At 55.8% G+C, this 25,987-nt stretch overlaps 1 protein-coding gene and 1 long non-coding RNA gene across 22 annotated transcripts in view; one reads left to right on the top strand and one right to left on the bottom strand.

The window, feature by feature from the left end:
• Kifc3 (kinesin family member C3) overlaps positions 1-25,987 on the bottom strand; it is a 74,042-nt gene that overhangs the window by 22,603 nt on the left and 25,452 nt on the right. For 3 of the 16 annotated variants that reach the window (XM_078032392.1, XM_078032389.1, XM_078032390.1), the window contains exons 1-5: positions 11,600-11,752; positions 7,408-7,618; positions 7,085-7,156; positions 4,632-4,798; positions 773-911 (exon numbers count right to left, since the gene is read on the bottom strand). In XM_078032392.1, coding sequence (XP_077888518.1) covers positions 773-911; positions 4,632-4,798; positions 7,085-7,156; positions 7,408-7,579 — 550 coding nt within the window. In that variant the 5' untranslated portion in view covers positions 7,580-7,618; positions 11,600-11,752. Of the gene's footprint in view, positions 1-772; positions 912-1,543; positions 1,827-1,931; positions 2,038-4,631; positions 4,799-7,084; positions 7,157-7,301; positions 7,619-11,599; positions 11,753-25,987 lie in introns of those variants that run through there. The other 13 variants (XM_078032395.1, XM_078032394.1, XM_040279723.2 and 10 more) reach the window with 12 other exon arrangements.
• Positions 7,625-25,439, top strand: LOC144370876 (uncharacterized). 6 transcript variants are annotated; one of them, XR_013430925.1, is made up of 7 exons: positions 7,625-7,940; positions 17,514-18,233; positions 20,284-20,318; positions 20,859-21,001; positions 21,243-21,428; positions 22,606-22,749; positions 25,096-25,439. It is a non-coding gene; the product is annotated as an uncharacterized LOC144370876 (long non-coding RNA). The 6 variants fall into 6 exon arrangements; XR_013430923.1 differs by having other exon boundaries at positions 17,514-20,318; XR_013430921.1 differs by having other exon boundaries at positions 20,284-21,001.

The following is a 25,987-nucleotide window of genomic DNA, read 5'->3' on the forward strand; positions in this document are numbered from 1 at the left end:
CTGGGAGACGCCGCTCCCCGGGCCCTGGAGGCCACTCAGCCAGGCCCACGCCTGCCCGGATCACAGGAGGGCTTGGGCCCAGAGGTGAACCTGGCCCTAGCACAGCCTCGGTGCAGGGAGAGCTCCTGCCAGCACCCGGCAAGTCCAGACACACAGCCCTCGGTGACAAGAAGAAACAATGGAAGGCCAGCTCCTCTCCCTCCCCACGCTCTCGGCCTTCCCCTGGGGCTCCTGCAAGATGCTCTTTCCCAGTGGTCACTGGGCTCTGGCTTCCTGCTGGAAACCCCAGCACCAGCCCTCAGACTACAAAGGGGGAGGGCCTTCGGAATGTTCCAGAACCAGCCTCCAGGTGCCACGGCGGGACTCCACCAGCTCCTTTTCCTCCACTGGAGGTGGTGGACTCAGAGCCCTGTCCTAGCAGCCTGAGACCCCGTGGGCCCAGGATTCGAGAAGCCTCCCTGCGGGCAGTGGCGTCTGGGAGGCTGCACCCTGCGCCCTGCTTTTGACAGGCGCTGGGGAAAGACAAAACGCAGGGATATTCAACCCCAGCCCCCCGCTGGCCAGGCCTCTTGTCACTGGGTAGCACGGGAAGGAGGGTGGCGAGGGAAAGGAGAGACCGGACGCTGTCCCTGGATTCAGGAGCGGCCAGCATCTGGCTGGGCTACCTCCAGCTGGGGAGGTCAGGGTGTGGGGACAGCTGGGCCTCCAGGAGAGCCTCCCTGCTTGCTAGCTTGGCCGGGGTGCTCCTGCTCCCAGGGCGGACCTCCTTTACCTGTTTTCTCTACATTCATGGTGCCACCAGCTTCCAGGGCCTCCCGGTCCCGCCTGGGGGCCGGCACCGGCCTCTTCAGGAGCTTGTCTTCTTTCGTCCCCTGACTCTGGCTCTCGCACCCCTTGTTCTGCAGGGCCCGCTGCCAAGACACAACCAGAATCCTCACGTGAAGGGGACCGCGCCGCGGAGGGGCCCTGAGCAGGGAGAGGCTGCGCTCCCGGAGCTGGTCAGGCCTGGGCCCCGGGGTCGGAGCCCTCGAGGGGCTGGGGCCACGGGAGCACTGGGGTCTGCAGAGAGCGTGCCCAGACCCCTCGGCAAGACAGTGGAAGTGCCTCTCCTGGCCCTGCACCCGCCAGACTTTGCAAAGAAGGTTCTGGGCACCTGAAGTGCTCAGGTGAAGCGTGGGCCACACCGGAGACTCCGGCCTGGCAGCCGGCTCACTGCTGGCCCAGGGTCATCTTTCACAGGCCAGAGTCCGGCCCTGCCGTACGCACATCAAACCAAGGCCACTCACTCCATGATGTCAGCTGCTGCCACCCCTAGGAATGGCCCCCACCTCCAGAGGGCACCCCCAGGGCTAGGAGGTTGCACACGGGCCACCAGAGCAGGGGAAGGGCCACCACCCCGAGGCCCACATGGCTATCATGGGACCCCCACTGCTGGCCAAGGACAGACTGAGGCAAAGGAAGCTGTGGCGGAGCCCACCAGTGGACAGGTGGCGGGAGGGCCACAAAGAGGCGCTTCACCCAGAGACAGTCACCAGCTTCTCACCTAGAGAGACGCCAGGCAAGCAGCAGATGGGCATGGGATGCGTGATCAGGGACAGGAATCAGGTAGAGAAGGAAGCCTGGAGAAATGTCTAGGTGGTGGCTCTCTGGCCATTGCTGGTGATGGGGCAGAGGCCAGGCAGACACGAACCCCGTGTAGTGCCGGGCTGGGGCTCAGTGGTGGAGGGCCTGCCTGGCCCATGGGAGGCACTGGGTCCGATTCTCAGCAGCACATATGAATAAACAGTCCACCAACAACTAATAAAAATATTTTTTTTTAAAAAAAGAAATGCATACCATGTAAACTTTCGGGGAACAAAAAGATTCGTCCCAACAGGAAGGGGAGGAGGGACAGGGGCAGCCTTCCACTTTCTGGCCCTTGAACTGCTCACCCTATAAACGCCTACTGAGTGGGGTTTGTTTCTCTAACATCCGCAGAGGCCTCTGGGGAGAGAGATCCTGGGCAGGCAGGTCTCTGTGCGTCCTTGTGTCCTCTCTCTTTGAAGCAAAGAAAAAAAACGTTTTTTAAAGCCGCAAGGAGTACGCGAGTCCAGGTGGGTGGCTGCGCACAGAGTGCGGGGTGCCGGGAGAGCGCGGCGCCAGGGAGTTTTGCTCACTAAAAACCCAATGGAAGGAATCGCAAAGAAGGGAGAAGTGGCCTCGGCAGGCCCCCTGCTTTGCCACCCACTCCTCCACCCCTCGCTGGCCCCGCGTTGGTGGGACTTAATTCCGTCCCCACCCTTCGACCAACTGCCACCCCAACCCGAGCAGGCTCGCCGGCAGGGGCAGCGACGGCAGCAGCTGGAAGTGTCCATTTGCCGACCCCAGCAGAGGTTACACTATTTCTGGCTTCCTGGCCTGCTGGCCTCGGCCCAGGAAGGGCAGACGGCGGGGTGGGGTGGGGGCTGGGAATCTGCAGCCCCACTGGAGGGCTCAGGTTGGAGCTGCTGGCGCAGAGGCTGGAGGTCACTTAGCTACAGGTCACTTCGCTGTGCTTGGAACCCACTCACGTCCCATGTTCAAGACCCTGACGCACCTATAAACTGAACAGAGCTTGGGGCGGGGTAGGGGGGTGGGAAGGACCACAGCACGGAAGCTGGTTGCTGGCGGCAACTTCTGAGACGCACAGATCTGCTGACCCCAGGACTGGGCTGAGGCCCCAGCCCAACACCCATAATCAAGGCGCAGAACAGAGCCACCACCCAACTCGAGGCTGCGTGTTCCTGACCGCAGCCTCCGGGTTTAACTACCAGTGGCCCAAGGCAGAGCAAAGAGTGGTTCTCTCCCTGGCCAGCCTTCCTCGCCTTCCAGATAAAAGAAGGACCGTGTGGTTCCATTTTCAGATAAACCACATGAGAAGGGCTGAGAAACACCACCAAATGCAAGACTGTCCCTGAAGGAACACCAATCCCAGGCCCTACCAGTGGGGACTGGGGCCATACACCCCACGCGTGGCCACAGGACTTCGGGTTCACTAGATGGGCACGTGAGTTTCCCACGCCCCTGACCTCCATTTGTGCCCACACCATCAACGCTGTGTGCATCTGGGATTCTGGAAAGGGCGGAATCTGTGTTTCAACGTCAGAAGAATGTGGGGGAACGCAGCCCTCCCCGGTACAACCTTCCTTAGGAAGGCCTCCACCAAGCCCCCCCGATGACCCTGGTACTTTGTCCTCTGTCCCTGCATTTATGGCCCCTGCCCGGCTGGCAGCCATTACCACCTGGGGCCTGGGGCCTCCACAAGGTGGCTGTGGGTCTATTTCCTCCCTGTATCCCCACCCAGAGTACATGCCGGCGCGTAGTATGCCCTTCAGTGATTAAAGATGGGCAGCACCCATGCCTCCATGAAAATACTCAGTTATAGCTGCACGAACGCTCAAGGAGCTCCCCACAGGTAGAAACAACAGCAGAGAATCTTTTTTTTTTTTTTTTTTTTTTTTGATGGTACTGGAGATCGAACCCAGGGCCTCAAGCATGCTAGGCAAGCACTCTATCATAAGCTACATCCCCAGCCCAATAATGACTTATGATAAAACCTCAAGCAGACTGTGATCCAACTGTTTAAAAGAGCAATGTGGTTCTCTGTATACTAACATGTGTAAAGAGATCACCGAGACTACTGTTAAAGAAAAGAACTAGTCACAGAATAATATGTGAGCCCAGCGCCGTGGTGCATGCCTGTAATCCCAGTAACCTGGGAGACTGAGACAGGAGGATTGTTAAGTTTGAGGTCAGCCTTAGCAAGACTCTGCCTCGAATTTAAAAATTAAAATAAAAAAGAATAATAGGTCAAAATGCTAAAAATCATATAGCTAAGTGAAGATAGATGGATACACACCAGTGGTTTTTCAAAGATAGAAGACCACAAAAGGCCTTTAGCTTCTAAGGACTGTATCTCTGCATAGTGTGAATTCTGTGTGCCGTGTGTTATAAAGTCAGCTGTGTTCAGTGGTTGAGGTCCTAGCCTGCTCTGTGACCAGCAGCAACTTACTCATCCTCTCTTACTTCCCTGTCTTTATCTATAAAACAGTAACTGTCCTGATAGGACATAGAATGCCTCTGTAGTAACAGTGTTCAATAAATAGAAGCCGTTAGTACTACTCTCTTTATGTATTATTTCTACAATCAAACACACACACACACATAAAAATGCCTTTTAAAAGTCAGTGATAACGGCAAGAGAAAAGAACCCAAGTTTTGGTGAAACCCCAGTCTAGCTTGGGATTCTCACTTAAAGGAAGGAAATACAGCATTGCCCCCCAGGGGCTCATGTGCCAGAGAGGAAATCAACAGCCGCCCCAAACGGGCCTCTTTTCCCAAGACCTCTCCCTACAAAGGCCCCATACTTTCTACTTCAACACCTCAGCCAGGCTGTGAAAGCATCTGTCACCTCCCCCGTGTGATCTCCCTTAGATAACTTAGAAAGCAAAGTGCCCCATCCATGCAGGCCCATGGCTGGGTGGGCTGCTGGGTGGGCTGCAAGGAGCTTGGCAGAGAATGAGGCAGTCCCCTGTTCTACCCAGAAATCTTTCGGGGAGACCATGTCTGGAGCTCAGAGGCCAAGGCCCAGCCGGCCCAGCTCAACCCCTCACCTTGCTGAAGGCCCCAGGGCTTACCTGCACAGTCAGGTAGAGCCGGTGGGGACTCCCGGGGCCCGCCCAGTCCACGCTGAGGGCTCTGCACCGTGCTAGGGCTGGGCGAGCTGCTACTCGGGCACTGGAGTCCTCGTCGCTGCCAACCAGGGTATCTCTTCCACGCCCTGTCCCAGGACAGACAGACAGGTGAGAAGCTTAGACTGCTGGCCCTGGACCACTGGCCAGGGCCTGGCTCGTGCATTCTCCCAGCTGGCCCAGGCGTGGCCAGAAGGGACTCACATGCCCTCACGTGCCTGCCCTGTGCAGAGGGAAGGCCTGGCACCAGCAGAGCTGAGCAACTTTCTTAACAAAAGCCACCAAGATTCTCTGCTGGAGGGCACGCAAGATGCCGGCAGGGGCCCCCTCTTCCCACAGTGGCTTATGGGACGCACTTCCTCACCGGCACCTCTACAGGACAGCAGGAGAAGGAGGCCAGAGCTTGCCACCCCAGGGCCTCGGCTTTATTACCCAGGCTGCCTCTAGGTGGCAATTTCTCCCCGCCTTCATTAAGACCAAACTGACTGAGGTTAGGAGCCAGGTGGCCTGGTTCCTACAGTCACCAGAAGCACGTCCTGATGGGCCTTTGACACATTGCCTGGGGCTGCCTGGGGCTGCCATGGGGCGGGGCAGCGTGGAAAAGGGGCTTGCCTCACAGGGCAAACTGCGGAGCCACTGCTGGGGACAAATCATATCCTGAGTGCCAGCCACAGGGCTGTGTGCCTTTCAGGTCTTGCAGGCCTCCCGATGCTCGGTTTGCCTGACATCAAATGGGGATAACAAACCAACCTCAGCGCCTTGCTGAGGATCAAATGGGATGAGGCACAAGAAGAACCCCCAAGCGCCCAGCACCCAGAAAGTGCCCCCAGTCCAGCCCATTAAGTCCGCAATTGCCAGTAGCTCCTCAAACCACCCAGGGAGGTGGGGAGCAGGAGAGTGCCCAGAGTCATGTGGAGCTAGTGTTCAAGTCCCACATGCCAACCAGCCCTCCACCGTCACACCTTGCAGGGCACTAGGAGGTGGTGGGGACAGGGGCTCAGTCGGCTGAGATCCTGCCCAGGGGCTGCTGCTCTGCCTGCATTTCACACCTAGGCTTTTGTTTGACTTTTGTCTTAAATTTTTAAGTGGGTAAAAGTCTGTGTGGTCATAACGCTTGTCTCAAACACCTACACACATGCGTGCACACACCATTAGAGTTATACAGAATGCCCACTGACTTCTCTTTTTTTTGGCCATACTGGGGATAGAACCCAGAGGTTGATTTCCCCCTGTGCTACATCCCCTTTTTGTTTTGAGACAGGGTCTCACTAGCCCAGGCTGGCCTTGAACTTGTGACCCTCCTGACTTGGCCTCTTGCGTAGCTGTGGTTACAAGCATGTGCCACCATGCCCAGCAACTTATTTTCCTTTTTTTAATGTTTTTCTGTGTTTTTTTTTTAAGTTTTCCAAGGGAAAATGTTTTTGTTTTCTTTCTTTTTTTAAACTAGAACAGCCATACTTATTCATATTACGTTTATAATCCTGACGACAACCTCACAGTGTGGAGAACATCCCCTTTTCAGACAACCAGATCTACCTGACACACAAGCCCCAACCTTTCCTGGGGGTCTCCAGGTTATCCCAACCTGGATTGGATGCTAGGGAGCAGCCAGCCCCAGGCACCCCAATTGCTGGGAGACCTTGGAAGGAATCACATAAATGTGGTCTGAGGGCTGGGGTGGTAGGTAGCTCAGTGGTAGAGCACTTGCCTAGCGCATGTGAGGCACTGAGTTCAATCCTCAGCACCATATATAAATAAATAATAAATAAATAAATAATATGTTAAAAATGTGGTCTGAGTGTGAGTGGGGGGAAGTGGGCAGGAGTCTGCCCTCTCTTGTCCTCAGTTTCCCTTTCTGTACACTGAGAAATTTGGACCTAATGGCTTAGAGGGTCAAAACTGGCAAACTAAGCCCCTGTCCCTGTCAATCAGGAGTGATAGACGGCAAATCCCTCCCTGAAGGCACCTCACCTGTAGAGCCCCATCTCCCACACTCTCTGGTTGATCTGCCCACACATTAGCTCGGAGAAGGGTCATGAGCAACTCCCCAGCCCTGACAATCCAGCCCCACCTGGAATCAGAGGAGCTACTCACTCCTGATGTTCCTGCACCAGGGGACATGACCCAGAAAAGACAAGCTGGCTCTGACAGCTCCCCAGGGGGCCCGGAGGGACCCAGAGCCCTGAACCCCTACACCGTGCACCTGCTGTCAGGGTCCCCACGGAAGCCAAAGTGGACCTGAAGTTGAGCGCACAGCACCCAAACCCCGCCAGCCGCGCTCCGGGGCGCCGGGGCTTAGTCCTCGCGCCGTGCGTCCGGGGCGAGCCCGGGCGGGATCAAGTGTCCGCGCCCGGCCGAGCAGTCGCTTCACCTACCTTGTTTACCGGCCTCTGGCAGAGACTCAGCGCGCCCACCGGCAGGCCACCAGCAGATCACAGGGCCCCGACCTGGCGGGCGAGCGAGAACGGGCTGAGCCCTGCCCTAGGACGGTGGAGGCAGCCCGCTCGCTCCAGCCGCCTCCTTCCAGGCAGGGGCGCAGGAAGGAGCCGGAGCGCGCTCCACGCCCGGCCGGGCCGGTTACCCTGTAATTACCTGACAGCTCCGACTGAGGTTAGGAGCCGGCGAGAACCTCAGTCTCATCTCTGGTATCTGGAGGAAGGAAGGGAAATAAAGAGGCATTTTAAAAATGCGGACTCACCAGTTCTCAACCTCCCCGGGCCGGTGTGTGGGAAAGGGCGGGCGGCGGGGCTGGCTGGGGCTGGGGCGGGGCGAGCCATCCCCGGCTCGGGCTCCCGGGCCCGGCCCACTCTCCACAGGCCCCGCAGTGAGGGCGTGGCTCCCAGGTTCCACGTCCTGCGAGAGGGGACCATGGCCCGGGGCTCAGCAGCCTCCTCTGGGTGCCGGGCAGCCTGCGGAGAGAACACGGGAGGAGAGCTTGAGGAGGGCTGGGGGCGCCCTGGAAAGTCTGGAAGGTCTGTAAGGGATGGGTCACCTGTTACCCAGCCCTGCAGCCTCAGTTGCAACATCTCCCAAGGACCCTGGGCTGGCAGGACGAAATGGGTTCTGTCTCCATTTGGGGGGTGCTTATTCCTGAATATGGAGTGCTCAGATGTGTCTGGGGCACTCTGAAGAGACCTCACGTCTGAGCCCCTCCTCCCGAGCCTGGCAGCAGGAAGGTATGGCGGGCCAGAGCCCCACATGGAAGAAGCACTGGGAGCTGGCAACATCCTGGTAAGTCTTGCCCTGTTTCTGGGAGACCTCTCCTTTTCTAATCATCATCAGCCATGGCCTGAGCCTTCAGGCTCCTCTGCCTCAGCTAATGCTCGGAACATCAGCATTTCACTAAGGAGGGGCTCAGAAGAACCCGGACTGTGGCCAGCCAGGTTTACATACAGCAGTTCTCTTACAATTCAGTCAGTCCTGCACCCCAGCACCCTTCCTCTGCGCCAAGGGCATGGCAGAACCCTGCCAGGTGTTGAGACACCAAGATTCACTCATTCTCCATTTAACAGTTATTTATTGAATGTGTGAAGGGTCATGGGCAGCTTCCCATGGACTTCCTCCTAGAAGTTCTGGTTGATTAGGGGAACTTCTAGTTGATTAGGGGAGATGTGACCTCAAAGCTTTCAGGCAGAAGGGAGATAAACACTTCATAAACCCTCACGGTGTGAAAGGATACATGGAGGCCAAAGGTAGCGGGGAACAGAGGTGGGGTGGGGAGCTCTGGCCAACAGAGAAAGCCCTGCAGGTCCCTTGTGAACTGAACAAACAAACAGAACAGACGGCAAACATTCACTTTCCCCCATCCCCCAGAACTAGGGAGTGAAGCCAGGGGCACTCCACCACTGAACTATATCCCCAGCCCTTTTGATTTTGAGACAAGGTCTCAATACATCACAGAGGCTGGCCTTGAACTTGCAATCATCCTGCCTCAACCTCCCAAATCCCTGGGATTACAGGTGTGGGCCACCACATCCAGTGCATTCACTGCTTTATTGAGGACCTACTGTGTGCAGAGCAGCCTTGAGGACATTTAAGATGACTGAGCTACAGTTCTAGATTCAGTGAAGCCACTCACAGAAAGTCAGCTTGGAGTGCGTGCGAGGCGAGCACTCTATCAACTGAGCTATATCCCCAGCCCCTGGTTTTGGTTTTAATACTGAGTTAGGGACACCCAAGGGACTTCCCATGGAGCTACCTGTGCTGTGGGCCACTTTCCCCATCCTTTGCAGGGCTCAGGGTACATCCACCTTTGGGGCCCACAGCACATGGCCTGAGCTCGCCATGGCTCCCTGGATGAACATCCCGAAACAAACACCCACAAACACTCCCACTGAAGCTTGGAAGAGAGGTCAGGTCAGGACACCAAGACCCAGAGCAAAAGGCCATCGCTGCCAAAGGTAAGGGTGAGCAAGAGACGAGGTTACTAGGCAAGGCCAGGGCTCCGTCCAGGGGTGGGAAGGGAAGCTGGTGAAGGAAAATCAGAGAGTGCCAGGAGCATGGGGCACTCCACAGTCCTCATAAGGGACTAGGGAGTGAGTGAGAAGGAAAGGACAGCCAGGTGGCCATGTCAATGTGGAAGAAAGATGGGCAGAAAGCCCGGGGGGTCCTTTTAGAGAATCACACAGAGGAGGGCAGAGGAAGACTCAGGAAGTGGGGTGGGGGCCAGAGGAAGCAGCTACTTCCTTCTCCTTGGGGAAGTTTGGGAGGGAGAGGATGAACTGAGAGGCTGTGGAATTTAGAACAGGGGAGGTGGCCTGTTGGGTAGACAGAGGTGCAGGAAAGAAGTGGCGGGGTGCGGGGGAGTCCAGGGCTGGGAGGCCAGAAGTTTTGATCTCTGATGTTTTGGAGCTAAAACCTGGAAGAACAGCAATCATGGTCTCCTCCTTCCTCCATGGAGGAAGCAGCTTGAAGTAGGCTGTTCCTGGGTGCTTCTCACTGGAAGGGGACAGGAATGTGGTTGAAGGACAGGGCAGTGCCTGATCCAAATTGTGGCCCAGCACCACTGAGGAACTGAAGTGGCAGAGTGGAGGGGAGAGCCAAAGGTGCAGACTCTCGGCCCTTCTCCGGGCTGTTTGAGGCAGAGCTGGGCAAAACCCAGCCCCACCACAAGGGGCAAGGAAGGAGAGGCAGGTGCACCTGTGTGTCAAGGTGAGCTGGTGCCAGGCACTGAGGGCTGACTCCATAGTTAAGAGAGGAAGATCAGCAGGGGTGGGGGAGATCATTTTCTGTGCTATCAGGAAGGGAAGTTGGAGCGGCTGCCAGGAAGATGTCAGGAAGAAAGAGGAAGGGTGTGTGCTGATCCCCAAAAGGAAAAAGCAGCTGAATTTAGCAGCTGGAGGGATGTGAAGGTCAAAAGTTTCAAGGAATCCCAAGCAAGCTCAGGTTCCAGGCCAAGAAAGAGGTTCTGCACTGTCTGTCTCTCCTCGTTGCATGGGCCTCTGATACCCAACCTGAGTCCTGGGACCTCTGTGGACCTAGGAGTCATGGGGTAGGGAGGTGGACTGGTTCAGAACCTGGCTCTGCCACTTTGTAGACATGTGACCTTGGGAACTTTGCCTCTGTGCCTTATTATCACCATCCATAAAATGGGAACAACTCCACCTTAGAAGGTTGGTCTAAAGATTAGACAATGCACATGTAGTATTCAGAACAATGCTGGCATACACTCAGAGATCCAAATTTTTGTTATTCAGTGACTTTGCTCCCAGTGGTGGGTGATTGTAGAGGGCCTGGTTGGGAAAGAGGGCATCTGCCCCTCAGTTTGGGCCAGGACACAGAGCTGCAGCCCTCCCCTCTGCCCTGGACCAGGGACAAAGTTGGAGGGAAAGACTTCACAGCACCCCACCCTCAGACTGCTGCTGGGAAGGGCTGGTTCCTCTGGGAGAGTGGGGGGCAGGAGGGCTGTACAGGAGCTGGGACTTCCCCTGCTCGACATCAAACATCCTGGGTTTTCCAGGGCAATCCAGATTTCAAAGCCTCTGCTCCCTGGTGCCATTACCGGCAACAGAACTCACCACCCCGTGTCCCTTAAGTCCAATCACTGCGAATCCAGAGACCCATTCTGAGGCTGCATTCCTAGCAAATGACTCTGCCTGGCCAAGGAGATGGCTACTTTGTCAAGGGCAGAGGGAATAGCCTGGTACTCACCTAGCCTAAGACTGAGAAAAAGCCAGGGAACCGGAAAGGCAGGGGGTGGTCACAACCCCCAACCTTGAGACAGATGTCTTGTGGGGTCGGGGTGACAAATGGTACTTGAGAATTTACATACAGCTTCCGTTTTAAAAATCTCCCGGGACGGGACCAGGCCCCTTCCCTGCGCCAGCCAGCCCAGTTCCGAGTTGTGGCTCTAACCGGGCATGGGGGCTGCAGGGGGCAGCTTCTGGGCCCCCCTCCCTGCCGGGATTCCGGGGCTGCAGCTGTCAACGGCTGATTCCTACTGTTGGAAGGACACTGCCCAGGCCCTGCTTCCCCACCTCAGGGCTGGCGCACCCCACCCTCCGCCTGACAGGGGGAAAGCCAACTGCCCAGAGGACGTGGTGGGAGGGACCTCAAGGACAGCTTTCCAGGGTGTCCTAGCGGTGCGGGGGGACCCCTGCAGGGGAGGGGGCGGTGCTAATTGACCAGCGGCTCTCAGGTAGGTATGGGCTCTTTCTCGCAGTTACAATCTGAACAGGGTCCCCAGGCTGCTCCGATCCCAGGGGACAGACCGCCCCCACTCCCCCGGAGAAACCTGGGAACCCCATGGACAGCCAGGTCCCGGGGCCCGGCCCTCCCAGCGCCCCACCAGGTCCCGGCGGAGGGGTCCCGCGGGCGGAATCAGCCGGCTGCTACGCCCCGGTCGGGGCTGGGTGGGGCCCGACTGCTCAGCCGCTGAAGCCCCGACTCACCCGCCTGGCGGAGGCACGATCCCGGTGTCGCCGCAGCGCCCGGGGCTCGGCCCGGCCCGGCACGGCCAGCCGGCGGGAGGCAGCTCCACGCCACCGCCTCCTCGGCTCGGCCCGCCCCGTGCCCGCCCCTCCCGCACACTTTCCACAGGAAATGATTAACTCGAGCAGCGGCGCGTTCCCATGGCAACCTGCTCTGACTGGTGGGGGGGTGACGGTGGTGCGCGCGCACTCACTTGAAGGCTGGTGCTCACACGCACACCCGCACACCCGCACGCGCTGGTGCACGCGTGTGCACTCACCGTCTGGTGCATACATACCGGCACGTGTGCTGGTGCCTTCCTGAACACGCCCGTGCCTGCGACTACCAACACGTGCCTGTCCACGTGCCCTCACACTCAGTGCACGGGAACACTTGGGCTTCCTCGTGCACACCCACCCCAGGCGGTACGTTTGTAACAATGTTACCCTCACACTAGTACACACAGCTCCAAAATCAAGAGCACAAAACTTTGTCCCACTGCAGCTGGTACGTGCACACACTTTGTTTCTCATGTACTCACTCTAGTTTCTTCCCATCCTAGCACACACACATATGCACTTGCTCAGGAAACTGCACACGTACACACGCACTCACACTGCTGTGCAAATACAAGCTCTCACCAGCTCCAGCGTCCAGCTTAGACAAGCTTCCTTCCCAGCCCCGGTGCTTCCTTGCCCCATCCCAGCTAAGGAACATCATGCAGGGGAAACTGCTGGGGTTTGTCCCTGGTCAAACATGCCTTTAAGATCCAGAGAAAACACCTGGGAGCCTCGGGAGAGGCCTAAGGGAGAGCAGGGAGCCTGCCAGCCAAGAGGGACAGCTGACCGGAGGAGCCTCTCTGTTCTTTGTCTCCGAAACAGAGGCTGCATTTTATTCCAGCGTCAGCAGCAGTATGCCCCTCCAGGGTGCGGAAGGAGGAGAAAGAAGGCGCTCAGAAGCCAGCCCAGTGCAGGCCGATGCTACCACAGATAACCAGAGAGGGTGGGTAGGGGGATGGCCCAGGAGGGGCAGGCCCGGGCTGGAGGTGGCCCTGTAGCTCTGTCAGGTCTGCCTCCTGCTGCTGCCCAGGCACTGGGCTGGCAGTCAAGAATCTGGACTGGAGACAGAGCCAAGAGCCTGGGCCTCAGGGCGTCCTGGAGGCCAGGCCAGGACAGTTGCAGTTCTCCAGCTGGAACGGGGCTAGTGCATGCTTTCTTTTCCAAGATTCTGGAGAGAAGTCCTGATAGAGGGCAAATGTCACGCTCCTGGAATGGTTCCTTGGAGAGTTAGATTTCCCGCTGAGAACTGGGAGCGCCTTCCTGGTGGGAGGAAGGGCTTTGTTTTCACAGTTGCGCTCTCTGAATTCCCTGCCGGCCTTCCAGACAGCAGCTGGACAGCAAGATTGGGTGGAGGAGAAACTTCTCTCGAGCTTTCTGACCAACTATCTCCCTTTAGTTGGTTGGGGTGTTGGGGGGGGCGTCTGTCTTTAAAGTTTCAGAATAAAACCAGAGGTCTGGTCTTACTTGAGGGTCAGTACACTGATATTAACAACAACAACAAAAAAGATTTTAAATTAATAACATTTATTGTTCTTTTTTTCTCTGGTTACAAAATAGATATTCATTGAGACCGTAATCCCACCCGTTGGACTTAAATGCTGCCAACACTTCACTACAGACATTTTTTTTTCCTGTGCACATAATAGATGCCATTTATTCAAAGCCAAACACCGTGCCTGGCGCTGAGCTCTTTATAAACAAGATCCTATTCAACCCTGATCACCCTATGAGGTGGAGACCATCATATCCCCATTTTTTTCAAGAGAGGAAACTGAGCCTGAGAAAGTTCATTCACACTGTGTGTCAGAGCTCAGCGATGAGCCCTAGAGCCCTCGTGGACATAGGAGGAGCTTATTAAGATCAAAGAACCAGGGCTGGGGCTATAGCTCAGGGCTGGAGTGCTTACCTGCCACGTGTGAGGCACTGAGTGGGTTCCATCCTCAGCACCACATAAAAATAAGTAAATAAAAAGGTATTGTGTCCATCAAAGCACCAGAAGGAAAAAAAAAGAAAATGGAGCCATTATGAGGAGGCATTTCTGAAATTTTAGCAAAACTCTGGCTTAAAATGTAAAAACTAATTATTCAATGATTGCTAGAATTAAAGAATGCACCAAACTTGGACAGGCTGGAGCTCAGTGGCTTTGGCCTTGACCCTTCCTGTCCACCTTCTGTTAGAGGCATTGCTGTCTCAGGGAGGGGCAGACAAATTGCAGAGACCAGAACACTGCATACCCTGGTCTACCCTGTTCTCCAGTCAGCAGCACCATCTTTATGCTCAAAGGGCCTAAAACCCTCCACATCTCACATCTCCATCAGAGAAGCAGCCAAGGGCCAGAGTTCTTTTCCCCAGAGGGGAGCAAGAAGAGGAATGAAAAACCAGACTGTGTTTGATCTGCCCCTCATGGCAAACGGGAGTCCGGCACAGATAAGATGAACATGACTTTCCAGTTTTAACAATTTCACTTAAGATCCAATCACCCCCAGGCTTTGGCAAGTGCCTTCCTCCCTGCCCAGAAGGTCTCTCACCTTCACCTGCTTGCACCTGCCTCCACTCACCTTTATCTGACCAATTCCAGCCTGTCTTTCAAGTTTCTGAAAGCTTAGAGACCAGCCAGCATCCTTGACCCTCCCAGGCACCCAAGGCAGCCTCCCCACTCAGCAGTGCATTGGCCTTTTCCTACCCAAGCCACTCCCTCCCTCAGCTGGGCCCTTTCCTGACATGGACAGCGAAAACCGGAGCACGGGGCACAGCCGGAGCACGGGGCACAGTGTCACATGCATGCCACCAAAGAAACTCTGGTCACTTAAAGAGTTCAGAGGCAAACAGGATGCCCAAAATGGATCTGAACAGACCATTCCCACGTGAACTAATGACACTTCCTACTAAAAGGAAGGGAGGGAAGGGTCCTTAGGCAATTATTTCAGGTGACCAGTTAGGAACACCCTGTGCTTATCCTTTAGTGATTCTGAGTGAGAATTTATTTTTTTCTTGGAGATGGGACTCCCTGTGTTGTCCAATTTGGCCTCTAACTCCTGGGTTCAAGCAATCCTCCTGTTTCAGCCTCTCAATTAACTTGGACCGCAGCCTCATGCCACTGTATTCAGCTAATAGTTTCTTAACCTGAGAGAACATTCTGTCGTTAAGAGTCCCATATTAAGGGCCAGATGGCAGGTGGCGCAGCCAGTAATTCCTGCAACTTGGGAGGCTGAGGCAGGAGGATCACAAGTGCAAGGCGAGCCTCAGCAACTTAGCATGATCCTTGTCTCAAAATAAAAATAAATAAATAAATAAATAAATGGACTGGAAATGTAGCTCAGTGATAAAGTGTCCCTAGGTTCAATCCCCAGTACAAAAAAGAAAAAAGTCCATATCAAGTAATCCTGACTCCATCAACTGCTAGTTAGAACCTGTGTCTTCCAATAGCCCTGAACTGTCCATCAAGAACACCCAAGAAACAGCTGGAGAAGACACCATGGAGGTCAGAGCCATTTGCACTCAGCTTCACAAGCACTAAGTTTGATTGCCAGCTCTGCCCTCCCCAGCTCCAGGGCTCTGAGCCTATTTGGAGGACAGGCCTAACCTCTCATCTGCTAGCTCAGGATGTGAAGGGGCAAGGGTCTTTAGAAGAACACAAATTCCTCTAGCCCTTGTCTGCTTCAGACTTCTCTTGCAGGCACTGGGGACTCGGTGGATATTTGGACAAATTACACCTTGCACCTTTCTCTCCCCGTCCCCTTCCTGCTCTGAACTCCCTCCTTTCTAAAAGGTATATTAACTGGAAACAATTCTTCCATTTTCAGAAGTCCCTGCAGGAAGCCAAAGCAATCCTCCCCCAATCAAACCACCTTGCCCCAGACAGTGGCTGCCTTTCTGCATTTCCCCAGGATCTGGACTTAACAGAGCTGCCCCTACTCTCAGATGAGGGGAACCCAAAACCTATTTACACTGGGAGGAGGAATTTGGCAGATTCTTTCCCTGGGCACCCCGAGGGGGAAAGCAAACAGAAGCTTTTTTTTTTTTTTCCTTTATCATTTCCTGTAGTTTAAAAAAAAAAAAAACGAGAGGAATGCAAACATGCAGGAGATAATGTAGTTAAGCTCCAGGTAATAAAAAGATTTAGCAAGAATGGCCAGGGGAGCCGCGCAGCCAGATAAGCCCCGCCCCCTGCCCCTGCCCCGCCCCCGCCCCGCCCCCGCGCCGACTCAGTCTTGCGGACCGTCCAAAGCTACAGGGCTCCGCGCTGGACCTGCAGGGCTTCGCTTCCTGTCCCTAACTCTGTCCTACCCCTCGCTAAGCCGATGTCCCTTTTCCACGGTCCCCAATTTCTCGTTTTTTTCTCCCCATCTGGGTTTTCTGTGTTTTGCTGTGCTGGGGATGGGATCTAGCCCTCCCCCACCTCCACCCCATGCTAGGAAAGTTGGTTTTTTTGGGTTTTGTTGTTGTTGTTGTTCTGTTTCGTTTTGGTTTGGTTTTAGAGAGGAACTAACTACATTGCCCACTGTGATCTCAAACTCCCGGGCTCAAGGGATCCTCCTACGTCAGCTTTCCGAGTAGCTGGGAGTCCAGGCATGTGCCATCACGTCCACAAAAGACCAAAGTGGGGTTTTCTGCACCAGTGAATTAGAAACCAACAAAAGAAAAAAAACCCAGATCTCACTACCTTAACTTAAAGGCATTGGACCAGATTTTCTTTCAGGTAACTGATCTTGGGCAGACATGCTTCTACAGTTAAAAGAGGCGGTAGGAAGCATCAGTTGCCAGGTGTGGGGGCACATATTCCTCAGCTCAGGAGGCTAAGGCTGAGTCAGGGGGATCGAAAGTTCAAGGGCAGTCTCAGTGATTTAGCAAGGCCATAAGGAATTTAGCGAGACCCTGTCTCTATATAAAAAATAAAAAGGACTGGGGATGCAGCTTAGTGGTAGAGTGCCTCCATGGTTCAATTTCAATTTCCACATACACCCCAAAAAGGGCGGGGTGAGAAAACAATGGTTATTACTGGGCTTGGGGTCAGGTTGTGGGCTTGAACCTGGTTCAGCTGCTTCCTCAGTGCCTGGTTTCCTCCCATGAACTTGGGGCTACCAGGAGTGCCTAATCCACTGGGTTGCTGTGACATAATTTAGAGTAAGCATGAAACACTCTTATCATCTGGCATTCGATGACTTTTTCAAGAACACAAGCTGCAGTTGGTGAAAAGCAGATTAGACAGAGTTTTCTATTCTGGCCAGGCCTGGTGGCACATGCCTGTCACCCAGCAGCTTGGGAAGCTGAGGCAGGAGAATTCAAAGTCCAAAGCCAGACTCTTAGCGACTTAGTGAGGCCCTAAGCAACTTAGAGTGACCCTGTTTCAAAATAAAATAAAAATAAAATGAGGTTGTGGCTCAGTGGTAAAGCACCCTGGTTCAATCCCCAGTACAAAAAAAAAAAAAGAATTTTCTACTGTGCCTATTCTCACTTTATATCCCATAATAAGTACTGTCTGCATTGCTTTTTCCTCCTTAGGCCTGCTCTTTTCTGCAGACCCCAGGCTGAGGCTGGGACCTCATGCAGCACTGGGGTCCTATTGAACAGTCCTTGTTTTACATGGCCGCATAATATTCCACTGAGTGGCTCTTCCTGGCTGAGCTGACCCTGCCACAGGCTTAGAGTTGAACAGCTTCCACTTTTGCACTTTATAAACAGCGTTGCTCTCGCCACCCCCTCCCCCACAAAACACACACTGCACAAGTCCATGCACTCCCTGGGGGGAGGGGAGGGAGCCCAAGGGCTGTCAATTTCACAAAATCTTTCTGAACAGAGTCGGAGCGTTTTTTGTTTTCATTTTCTATGTTGCCAGATTGCCCTGGGAAGGGCTGTACCCAATTTACACCGTCCTTGGCCACATGTTTGGATGAGAACGACTTTCCATGCTGCGTTACAGCTTTTCTCTGGGATCTGGAATCCGTGCCCTGGCTGGCTCTCCTGCCAGGCACAGACGGAGATGCCTGAACGACTGAAGGACGGCTGTCAAGAGAGGGGAGTGGCTGGCTCTGCCTGGGAGCGTTTGTCAGCTGGGTGGGGCCGGGTGGGGTCCTGCCTGCTCTTAAGCCCCCAGCTACTACCCAGGTGGGTCCCCCCACCCTGCTGTCAACCCCCGGGAGGATAATCCACTGTGCTCATTTCTGCTCTCCCCCGTCCAGGCCCTGGATGCTAGCGTCTGGCAATAAGTGAATCAGTCGCTGCTGGAAAGAAAATCCCTGGGAGTGGGGTCAGGGGAGTCCCCAGGCCAGGGAAGCCCAGGGCTCTGAGAAAGCCACAGCCCAGCCCCCACCACCCCCTCGCCTCTCAGCCCTGTCCCTGCCCTTCCACTGTCGCGTGGCCCTGGCCAGCACCATGGTAGCCAGGCTGGGCCGGCCCTCCTGGCCTCCTGCTCTGGGAGTGGCCCGTGTTTGCAGATGGCAACGGAAGTTTTGACGCTGATGATCCACCAGCCACCCACGGCTCTCCCTCTCCTGGTTCTTAGTCATTCTCACAAGGCTCAACCTCCCGGCCACCCCACGGACATCACAGTATCCAGGTGACAGGGAAGAAGGGAGCAGGATCGCTGTGGCTTCGGTGGCTTCCCAGAGAGGGGAGGGTAAGGGAGGGATGAACTTCCAGCCGCCCAAACAACCAGAATGTGCAGGGCCTCGAACGCCAGGGCGGGGAGGCCACTTGGGGCGGACTCTCCCGGCATTTCCTCCTCGGATCTCGGTTCGTGGCCACAGCACGTGTGGCTGGCATCGTTCCCGTTTTAAAGGTGGAGAAACTGAGGTTCTGCATGACGAGCAGGGCCAGGGAGGCCCAGGACTGAGTGGGGAGCCACTCTGGAGGGCAGCCGGGAGTGCTGGATGTGGCAGGGCCGCTGTGTCCAGGGACGGAGTTCTTCTCTGCCCCTGGAGCCCCTCCCTGGGTAATTGAGCAGGGTGGGCTATTTGCAGCACTTCAGCCTGGAGGAAGCGAGCAGGCCACTCGGAAGGGACGTCTAGCTCTGGGGAGGAAGGAGGCCACAAGAGAGGAGACCTGCAGAGGCTGGCCACAGCCACCTTGGGAGTAGGGCCTGTCCCCTGTCATCCCCTGTAGCACCCGCACTCCAGAGCCGAAGAGAGGTGTTTGTGTGAGGCCACCCAAGTAACAGGTCCTGGGGTCGGTGGCCCCGGGCCCCCTCGGAACTGAAGGGCAGGTGCATGTGGGGCTGGAGGAGTGGCCGGAAGGTGTGGGAAATGGGCGGAGCCAGAGCAGGTGAGACCCTGCGAATCAGGGCCAGGTGCTGCTCAACCGAGGGCCTGGACCCCAGGGCTGGCCAGGACCTGCCCAGTTGCCCCCCTGAACTGTCGCCCTCTACCCTGAGCCAGAGGCACAAGTAAGTGCGGGGCATCCACAGTGAGGGCACAATCGACCAATAAGAGGCAGGACTCATTCCACTCCTGCTGCTAGGGCCACTGGGGCTGAGAAAGGGGGGTCCCAGCTTCCTGCCAATTTCTCCCCAGCAGGCGCCCAGGACACCCTGCCACCAGGCCTCTCCTCCACCCAGGGGTGTCCGCCCCACCCCGCCTCCTGGGCGGGGGGACACCGGATGGCCCCATCCTAGGTGAACCCAGGGGGTTCACCCCACCCACCTCCTGGAGACCAAGTGCCACAAGCAGCCATTCAGGTTCCACTCTGCGCCCAAGTGAGCCTGCAGCCCGGGCCCGTCCATGCCCAGGACCCTCCAGCAGCAGCACTGCCCACCGGGTGGGGAGCTCAGGACGGCTGCAGCCCCACAGTCTGAGACTGCACTGGATGCTCCCAGGGTAGCGGCCACAGGGTGCCCAGCAGAGGCAGTGGACAGCCCAGGTTGGGTCGGGGTTTGGGCTGCCTCAGTCCAGTTCTTACCCCTGCGCCACACTGCCTCTCAGGGTAGTCAGGGGTCTGTGTCCCACAGGTCACTCCTGAGCATGTGTCCAAGGCCTGTCACCACCTGCCTGCAGCCACCCTGCACGGCCTTCCTAACATTCGCCCTCCTCAGGACACCCTCTCGCAGAGCCTTGAATTCACCACGTTCCCACCTGCTGTCCTTGTGCCCGTGGTTACCTTCATGACGACAGCCCGGGCACCTTGAGACCCACCCCCTCTGTGGGGCCTTCCTGACACTGCCCCGTCAGAAGTCCTCAGGATCACTTCCCCTCCCCGTAGCTCACTAGCACTTGAAGGGTGAAGGTTGAGAACATGTTAGTCTTCTCGATTCAGACTCCCATGCTGTGTGACTTTGGGTAAGGCATTTAACGTCGCTGTACTACATTGTCCACCTATTGAGCACTTACCATGTGCCAGTGACAAGGTACCTAGGACTTTATGTGCATGATCATATTTACCCAGGCACAGCGATTACCTGTCTCCCAGCTACTTGGGGGACCAAGACAGGTGGATCACACGTTTGAGGCCAGCCAGAGCAATTTAGTTAGATCCCATCTCAAAATAAAAAATAAAAAGGGCTGGGGATGGTACAGCACCCTTGAGTTCAGTCCCCAGTACCAGGAGAGAAAAAAGAAAAAAAAAACAGCTGCCACCATTATGGTCATTTGCTCTTGTTTCTGTCTCCCACCCAGCCTAGCGAGGAGCAGGCACTGAAACTCCATTACAGGTAGGTATGCATGTGAGTGGGAGGGGCTGGGACAGGAAGGAGTCCCAGAGTCACCGCCCTGCACATGCCCCAGAATGCTCGGGGGCAGCCCTGTCCTGGCTGGGGCAGTACTGTCTTTGGAGCCTACTGCTGAGAGGCAGTGGTGGCAGGGGACCTGGAGGTGACCTGCTGTCACTTCTCCCATCAGCCCTTTCGTCACCCATAGAAAACAGACTGCCCCCGCCAGGCCTGCAGTGGGCAGAGCTCCACAGCAGACAGGCTGACCCCGAAACCAAGTTCCATGGCCCTGGGAGGCAGGCTGGAAGCAGCATTTGTGCAGTTGGTGACCAGCGTGGATTCTGGGTTGTTTTTGCCGGCTCAAGGCCACAGGGACAGATGCCCTGCCTCCCTGTGTGCCAACCTGCCCCAGTATTTTCGAGAATACCTGGCCCCTCCAGACATCTCCCAGAAGCCCCAGGGGCTGATTTCAAGGTTCTCTGCCATCACCTCCAACCTAGCCGAGCAGGGTCCACATCCCACCTCGCCCGCCCCCTCTACCAGGATGCCCTCCGGGATGCCAAGACCAGCCTGAGCCCCGCTGAGCGTCCTGCACGGCACTGCACTCGGGTGGAGCAGAAGAGGGGAGTCAGGTCCCCTCCCTCCATCCTGCCCCGCCACGGCTCATCCACAGCAGAGCTGCCTGGGTTTGTGGCATCTTCTTTCTCATCACAAACCCCAACCACGGGGGACGCGTCTCCTTGCACTTCCCCTACCGCGGGCACACATTCGGTGCCAGGCACCCGGAGCGAACCTGTGCCCCCTCGTGGGCCACGGTGACCCATTGTGCATGGACTCGCCGGGCGACCCCTGCTGCAGATGGACGACGACACCCCTGCACCTCAGCTGGGTGAAGTGTTCAGAGCCCTGACCCTTTTCTCCCCCCAGGTCTCTCCATCCTGATGTAAACCGGTGGCTGTGACCAGTCACCCACAGGAAAGGGGGCGCCAAGCCCTCCTCCCCGCGGATCTGAGCCATGGGATGGGATACTTGTGGATATTGGAGGAACGCGTCTCCGATGTTGGGAAATGGAGCCCTAAAAGAAGATCAGTCCAAAGAAAGTGCCAAGACCAGGTACTGCGAGCCGAGGAGCGTGGAAGGACCCACCTGACACCCCTCGGCCTAGCCCAGAAGGGGTGACCAGCCCAGAGGAGGTCGGGAAATGGAGCCAGGTCTTTGGCCCTCCCAGGTCTTGGGCCGCCAGGGGCCCAGGCCTCCCTGCCTCCCTCTAGAGGCCCCTGGAGACCGGCTTTGGGTCTCTGAGCAGGAGCTGGGCAGAGAAATGAGGGTTTTGGCCGCCACAGGGGAAACCTGGGCTCAGAACTGCCGCGTGAGTCATGCCTCGCCGGGGAGCAGCTGACGCTCCGTCTGCGCCTTACAAAACCACAACAGGCTGCCAGTGGAGTGACAGCCGGCTGCCGAGTGTCGAGGAATGCTGTTGCCAGACAGGTTTCCGAGGCCCCTGCGAGCGTGCTCCAGAGAGCAGGCCTGGCTGCTGCCACGCAGGCGGCAGGCACAGGCCAACCCGCCCCTCCTCACCACAAGGACCCCCCAACCTCCACATAGCCCCCTGCCAGGAGTCCCTGAAGCCAGCCACCACTCCTAGGGCAGCCACCTCTTCCAAGCCAGCATTAAGTGAAAACTGTGACTTGGGGCAGCCACCTCCCCAAGAAAGAGCCGGGGCCAGGAAGGTTGAAGGGCTCCCCACTCCTGACAAGTTGGCCATCACCACAGACCTCCCTGCACCATAAATAAGTTCCTACTAAGAACGACAACCGCGGTGACACTGACAAGCCCTTACACAGCGCTCACTGTGGCCACGCCCGGAATTGCAGCACCGAGCACTTTTGCTGTGTGGGTATTAGTTTCACTGTGGCTGCTGTAACAAAATGACCACAAATTGGATGGCTTAAAACAACAGAAATGTCACCGGGTGCTGTGGTGCATGCCTGCAATCCCAGCTACTCAGGAGGCTGAGGCAGGAAGATTGTGTAGCTCCAGGATATATTTGTGTTGGTTTTTATTTCTGTTTTTGTGCTGGGATGGAACTCGGTGGCACTCTACCGCTGAACTACATCTCCAATCCTCACCCTCCCACCAACACTTTTAAATTTTATTTTGAGACAGGGTCTTGCTAAGTTGCCAAGGTTGACCTTGAACTTGTGATCCTCTTGCCTCAGCCTCCTGAGACGCTGGAATTACAGATGGGCAGCATGGCACCCATCTGATTAACAGGCCTTGTCCCCCACAGGTCCAGCACACTCCACAAGGGGATCTAACGGAAACACCTCGAGGCCTTCTGAGCTGGCAGAGGCTCTCTGCCTGGTGTGATCTACGGCACTGTTGTGTTTCCTGATAACACCCAGCTTGGCTTCGCCTGCCAAGCTCATAAAAGGTACGTAAAGCTGCAGCTCGGTTGACCTCACCAGGTACCAGCGCCATCCTGACTGTCTTTTCCAGCTGCGGGGCCAGCTGTGTGAGTGGTGACAGGGTGGAGAAAATCCAGCTCCAGAATCCATAAGTCCTTACAGCGGAGCTGAGCAGGGGCTCGGGGAAGACAGCACGGGCCGGTGGGCGCTGTTCTCCAGGGCTCCCAATGCAGCCGCTGCCCAGTCCTCAGCCCTGGGTTGGCCTGGCCCCAGGCAGAACCCAGCATTTTCTCACTTAATTCTCACAAGGGCCCCACTAACAAGTGACAACCATTTTTCCAGATGAGGAAGCTCATTCTGCTGGCTGGAAGCCAAACCAGAACTTGGTCCCAGCTCTGTCTGGGCCTTGGTCTGTAACAAGGGCATTCTGGAGGGCGGGAGGCCCGGAGGGAGGACAGGGCTGAGGATCAGGAGACCAGGGCACATGATGTGGCCCAGGCAGGAAGGTGGGACCACCGGTCTGGACGCTGCCACGGGCAGCCAGGGTCTTAATATGCAAAGGAGACTGCGTTGCCTTCCAATTTGAAAAGCCCCCGTGGCTTTCCATGAAGCTGATGACAGAATCCAAAGTCCTTCTATGATCAACAAGGCCCTGCAAGGACGGCCAGCAGTCTCCCCCTCAGCTCAGCTCCAGCCACGCCAGTCCCTTCCTGCTCCCCAGACATGCCACCGGGCCTTTGCACTTGCTATTCCCTATGTCTGCAGTGCCCTTGCCTCGGCTCCACACACTGGCTCCTCAGCCTTAGCATCCGAAGCTCAGGGCAGCCTTAGGGTGGGTGGCCCCCATCACTCTCCATCTTACCCCCCTGCTTTGTTGTCTTCCTCACACTCACTGCCACCTGCAATAATCTGTGTATGGACCACCTGTTCCTTAATTGTCCTTGTCCCATGAAGGTGAGGACTTGCTCTTGTTCCTGGTGACCTCAGCACCCCTCACCGTGACACACACATAGCAAGTCCTCAGCAGATAGTCACTGAATGAATAAATGGACAAATTCAACAGAGAATGCAGAGTCACAGACAGACAAACAGACACTGGGACCCTGGGCTGGCCGGAGAAGGTGGAGAGGGGAGTGGCCTGGGAGAGCAGGGAGCGGCTGGGCCAAGCCCGGAGGACTTCCTGGAGGAGACGACCCAACCCTGTGAGGGGATGCCTGGCCTCTGGCTGCAGCACTGACCAGGGCAGAGCCCCTTCGTCCACAGCGTCCTGCCCAGCCCATAATCGCAACCTGGGTTAGGAGGCAGAGGTTTCCAAGTGAATCTTTACCCTGTGATTCTCTGTGCCCATTTTCTGGACTCCTCCATGGTTCTGAGGCTAACTGTCCCTGGCCTCTTGCAGGTCTGGGGAGAGCAAAAGGCCTGCCCTGTGTCTCCAGGTGCCTGCGGGGAGGGTGTTCTTATGGGTAGGGGAGGGCTAAGGGCCCCGAGGACAATTGGTTGGCCTGAGAGTTCCAGAAGTTGACAGGAACAGTGCTTGCACCTAAATCACCAAGAGATTCTCCAGGGCACCAGAGCCCAGGGGTTCAGAAAATGTGCTCTGGGGTTGACATCAGGGCCACCTCTCAGTGGCCAAGCAACCCCTTGACCTCTCTGGGCCTGCACAGAAAGAGAGTAAGCCCACACTTGTCCTGCAAAGGACTGCTGGAGGATGAATGAGCCAAGGCACACAGGAGGCGCTCAATACCTGTAGCACTTCTTAGGGGCCGGTTATGTGCCTGGGTACTGTGGGAGGCACCTTCATCCTGAGAAATAGTGGCCTCTTCAGAAGTGTCAATGTCATGAAACACACAGAAGCCCTCAGGGACTGCTCCAGATGGAAGGAGACCAAAGAGAGACAAGTGCACACAAAACCTGAGCGTGGACTTCTGTTTGCCCCCAAGGACACTCTTGGGACGACTGGCAGATCCCCGTGTGGACTGACCGGGCGATGGTCATGGGGTTTTGACATTCGTTTCCTGATTCTGATGGTCGCACACTGGTTATCAGAGAGAACGTCTTGCTTTTAGGGACACACGCTGACGGATTTGAGGGGAGCGAGGCAGGTCTGCGTCCTCCTCTTGAATAGTTCAGGGGAAGAAAAAATGTTAATATGAAAGTAGTCACAGGTTAACGCTCGGGAAAAAGTTAAAAGAAACGGTGGAGGAGGGAATTTGGGAATTCTTTGCATTATTTTTGCAACTTTTCTGTAATTATAAAAGTCGAGAGAGAGAGAGAGAAAGAGAGAGAGAGAGAGAGAGAGAGAGAGAGAGAGAGAGAGAGAGAGAGAGAGAATATGAAAGAAAGAGGAAATGCATGACCCCTTCTCTTGAAAGGACGCAGAGACCTGGCAGGAGGGCACATCCCTCTGGTGGCGGGCCATCAGCAAAGGTGATCATTAACCTCTGACGTGATACTACAAGTGGAAAATCCCACCTGACCCCATGTGACGAGTCACAGAGTGTAGATGCGCTAAAAATGTCAAAATTGCTCAGGAGTCTGAGGCTGCAGGATTGCAAGTTCAAGGTCAGTCTGGGCAATTTAAAGAGACCCTGTCTTAAAATTAAAAAATACAAAGGGCTGAGGATGTAGCTCAGTGGCAGAGCGCCCCTGAGTTCAATCCCTAACATTGCAAAATAAAAACAAATAAGGAAATAAATAAATGTCATTCATACATACACACATATGTATGCTTATATGTATACACACACACACACACACCCAATTACCTTTAAGCCATGTGTATAATGTATATCTGAAGCAAAAGAATTTCCTGTTTGGCTACCCTCTCTAAAAGATCTCATTATATACATGCAAATATTCTAGAATCTCCCAAACTCTGAAATGCGAAACACTCTGGTCCCACAGCACTCTGGTTGAAGGGATCCTCAACCTGCAGGTGAATGCAGCAGGTGCCTCATGAACCTCCAGTGCCCCACGTGAGTCTCTCTGCCGTGGGGGCGGGGATGGTGTCACCAGGGCTACACCCTCGGTCAGGGCCACGGCAAGTGCATAGGCCAAGGATAGACTGGACACCAAGAGCTGGGCCAGCAACTTCCTGACAAACTAAGGTGTTCCCTGCAAACTCACAAGGTCCCGGGTGGCCGGGAGGCCCTTGGCTGAGGTGACCCGAGGCCCCAGGGGTGGAATGAGGCAGGCAGCCCGGGAGGCCAGCGCTGTCCAGGCCCTCGCTCAGCCTGGGGCAAATAGCTAACCTGCATCTCCAGC

Source organism: Ictidomys tridecemlineatus, chromosome 15 (assembly GCF_052094955.1).
Source record: "Ictidomys tridecemlineatus isolate mIctTri1 chromosome 15, mIctTri1.hap1, whole genome shotgun sequence".
NCBI classification, from domain to species: domain Eukaryota; kingdom Metazoa; phylum Chordata; class Mammalia; order Rodentia; family Sciuridae; genus Ictidomys; species Ictidomys tridecemlineatus.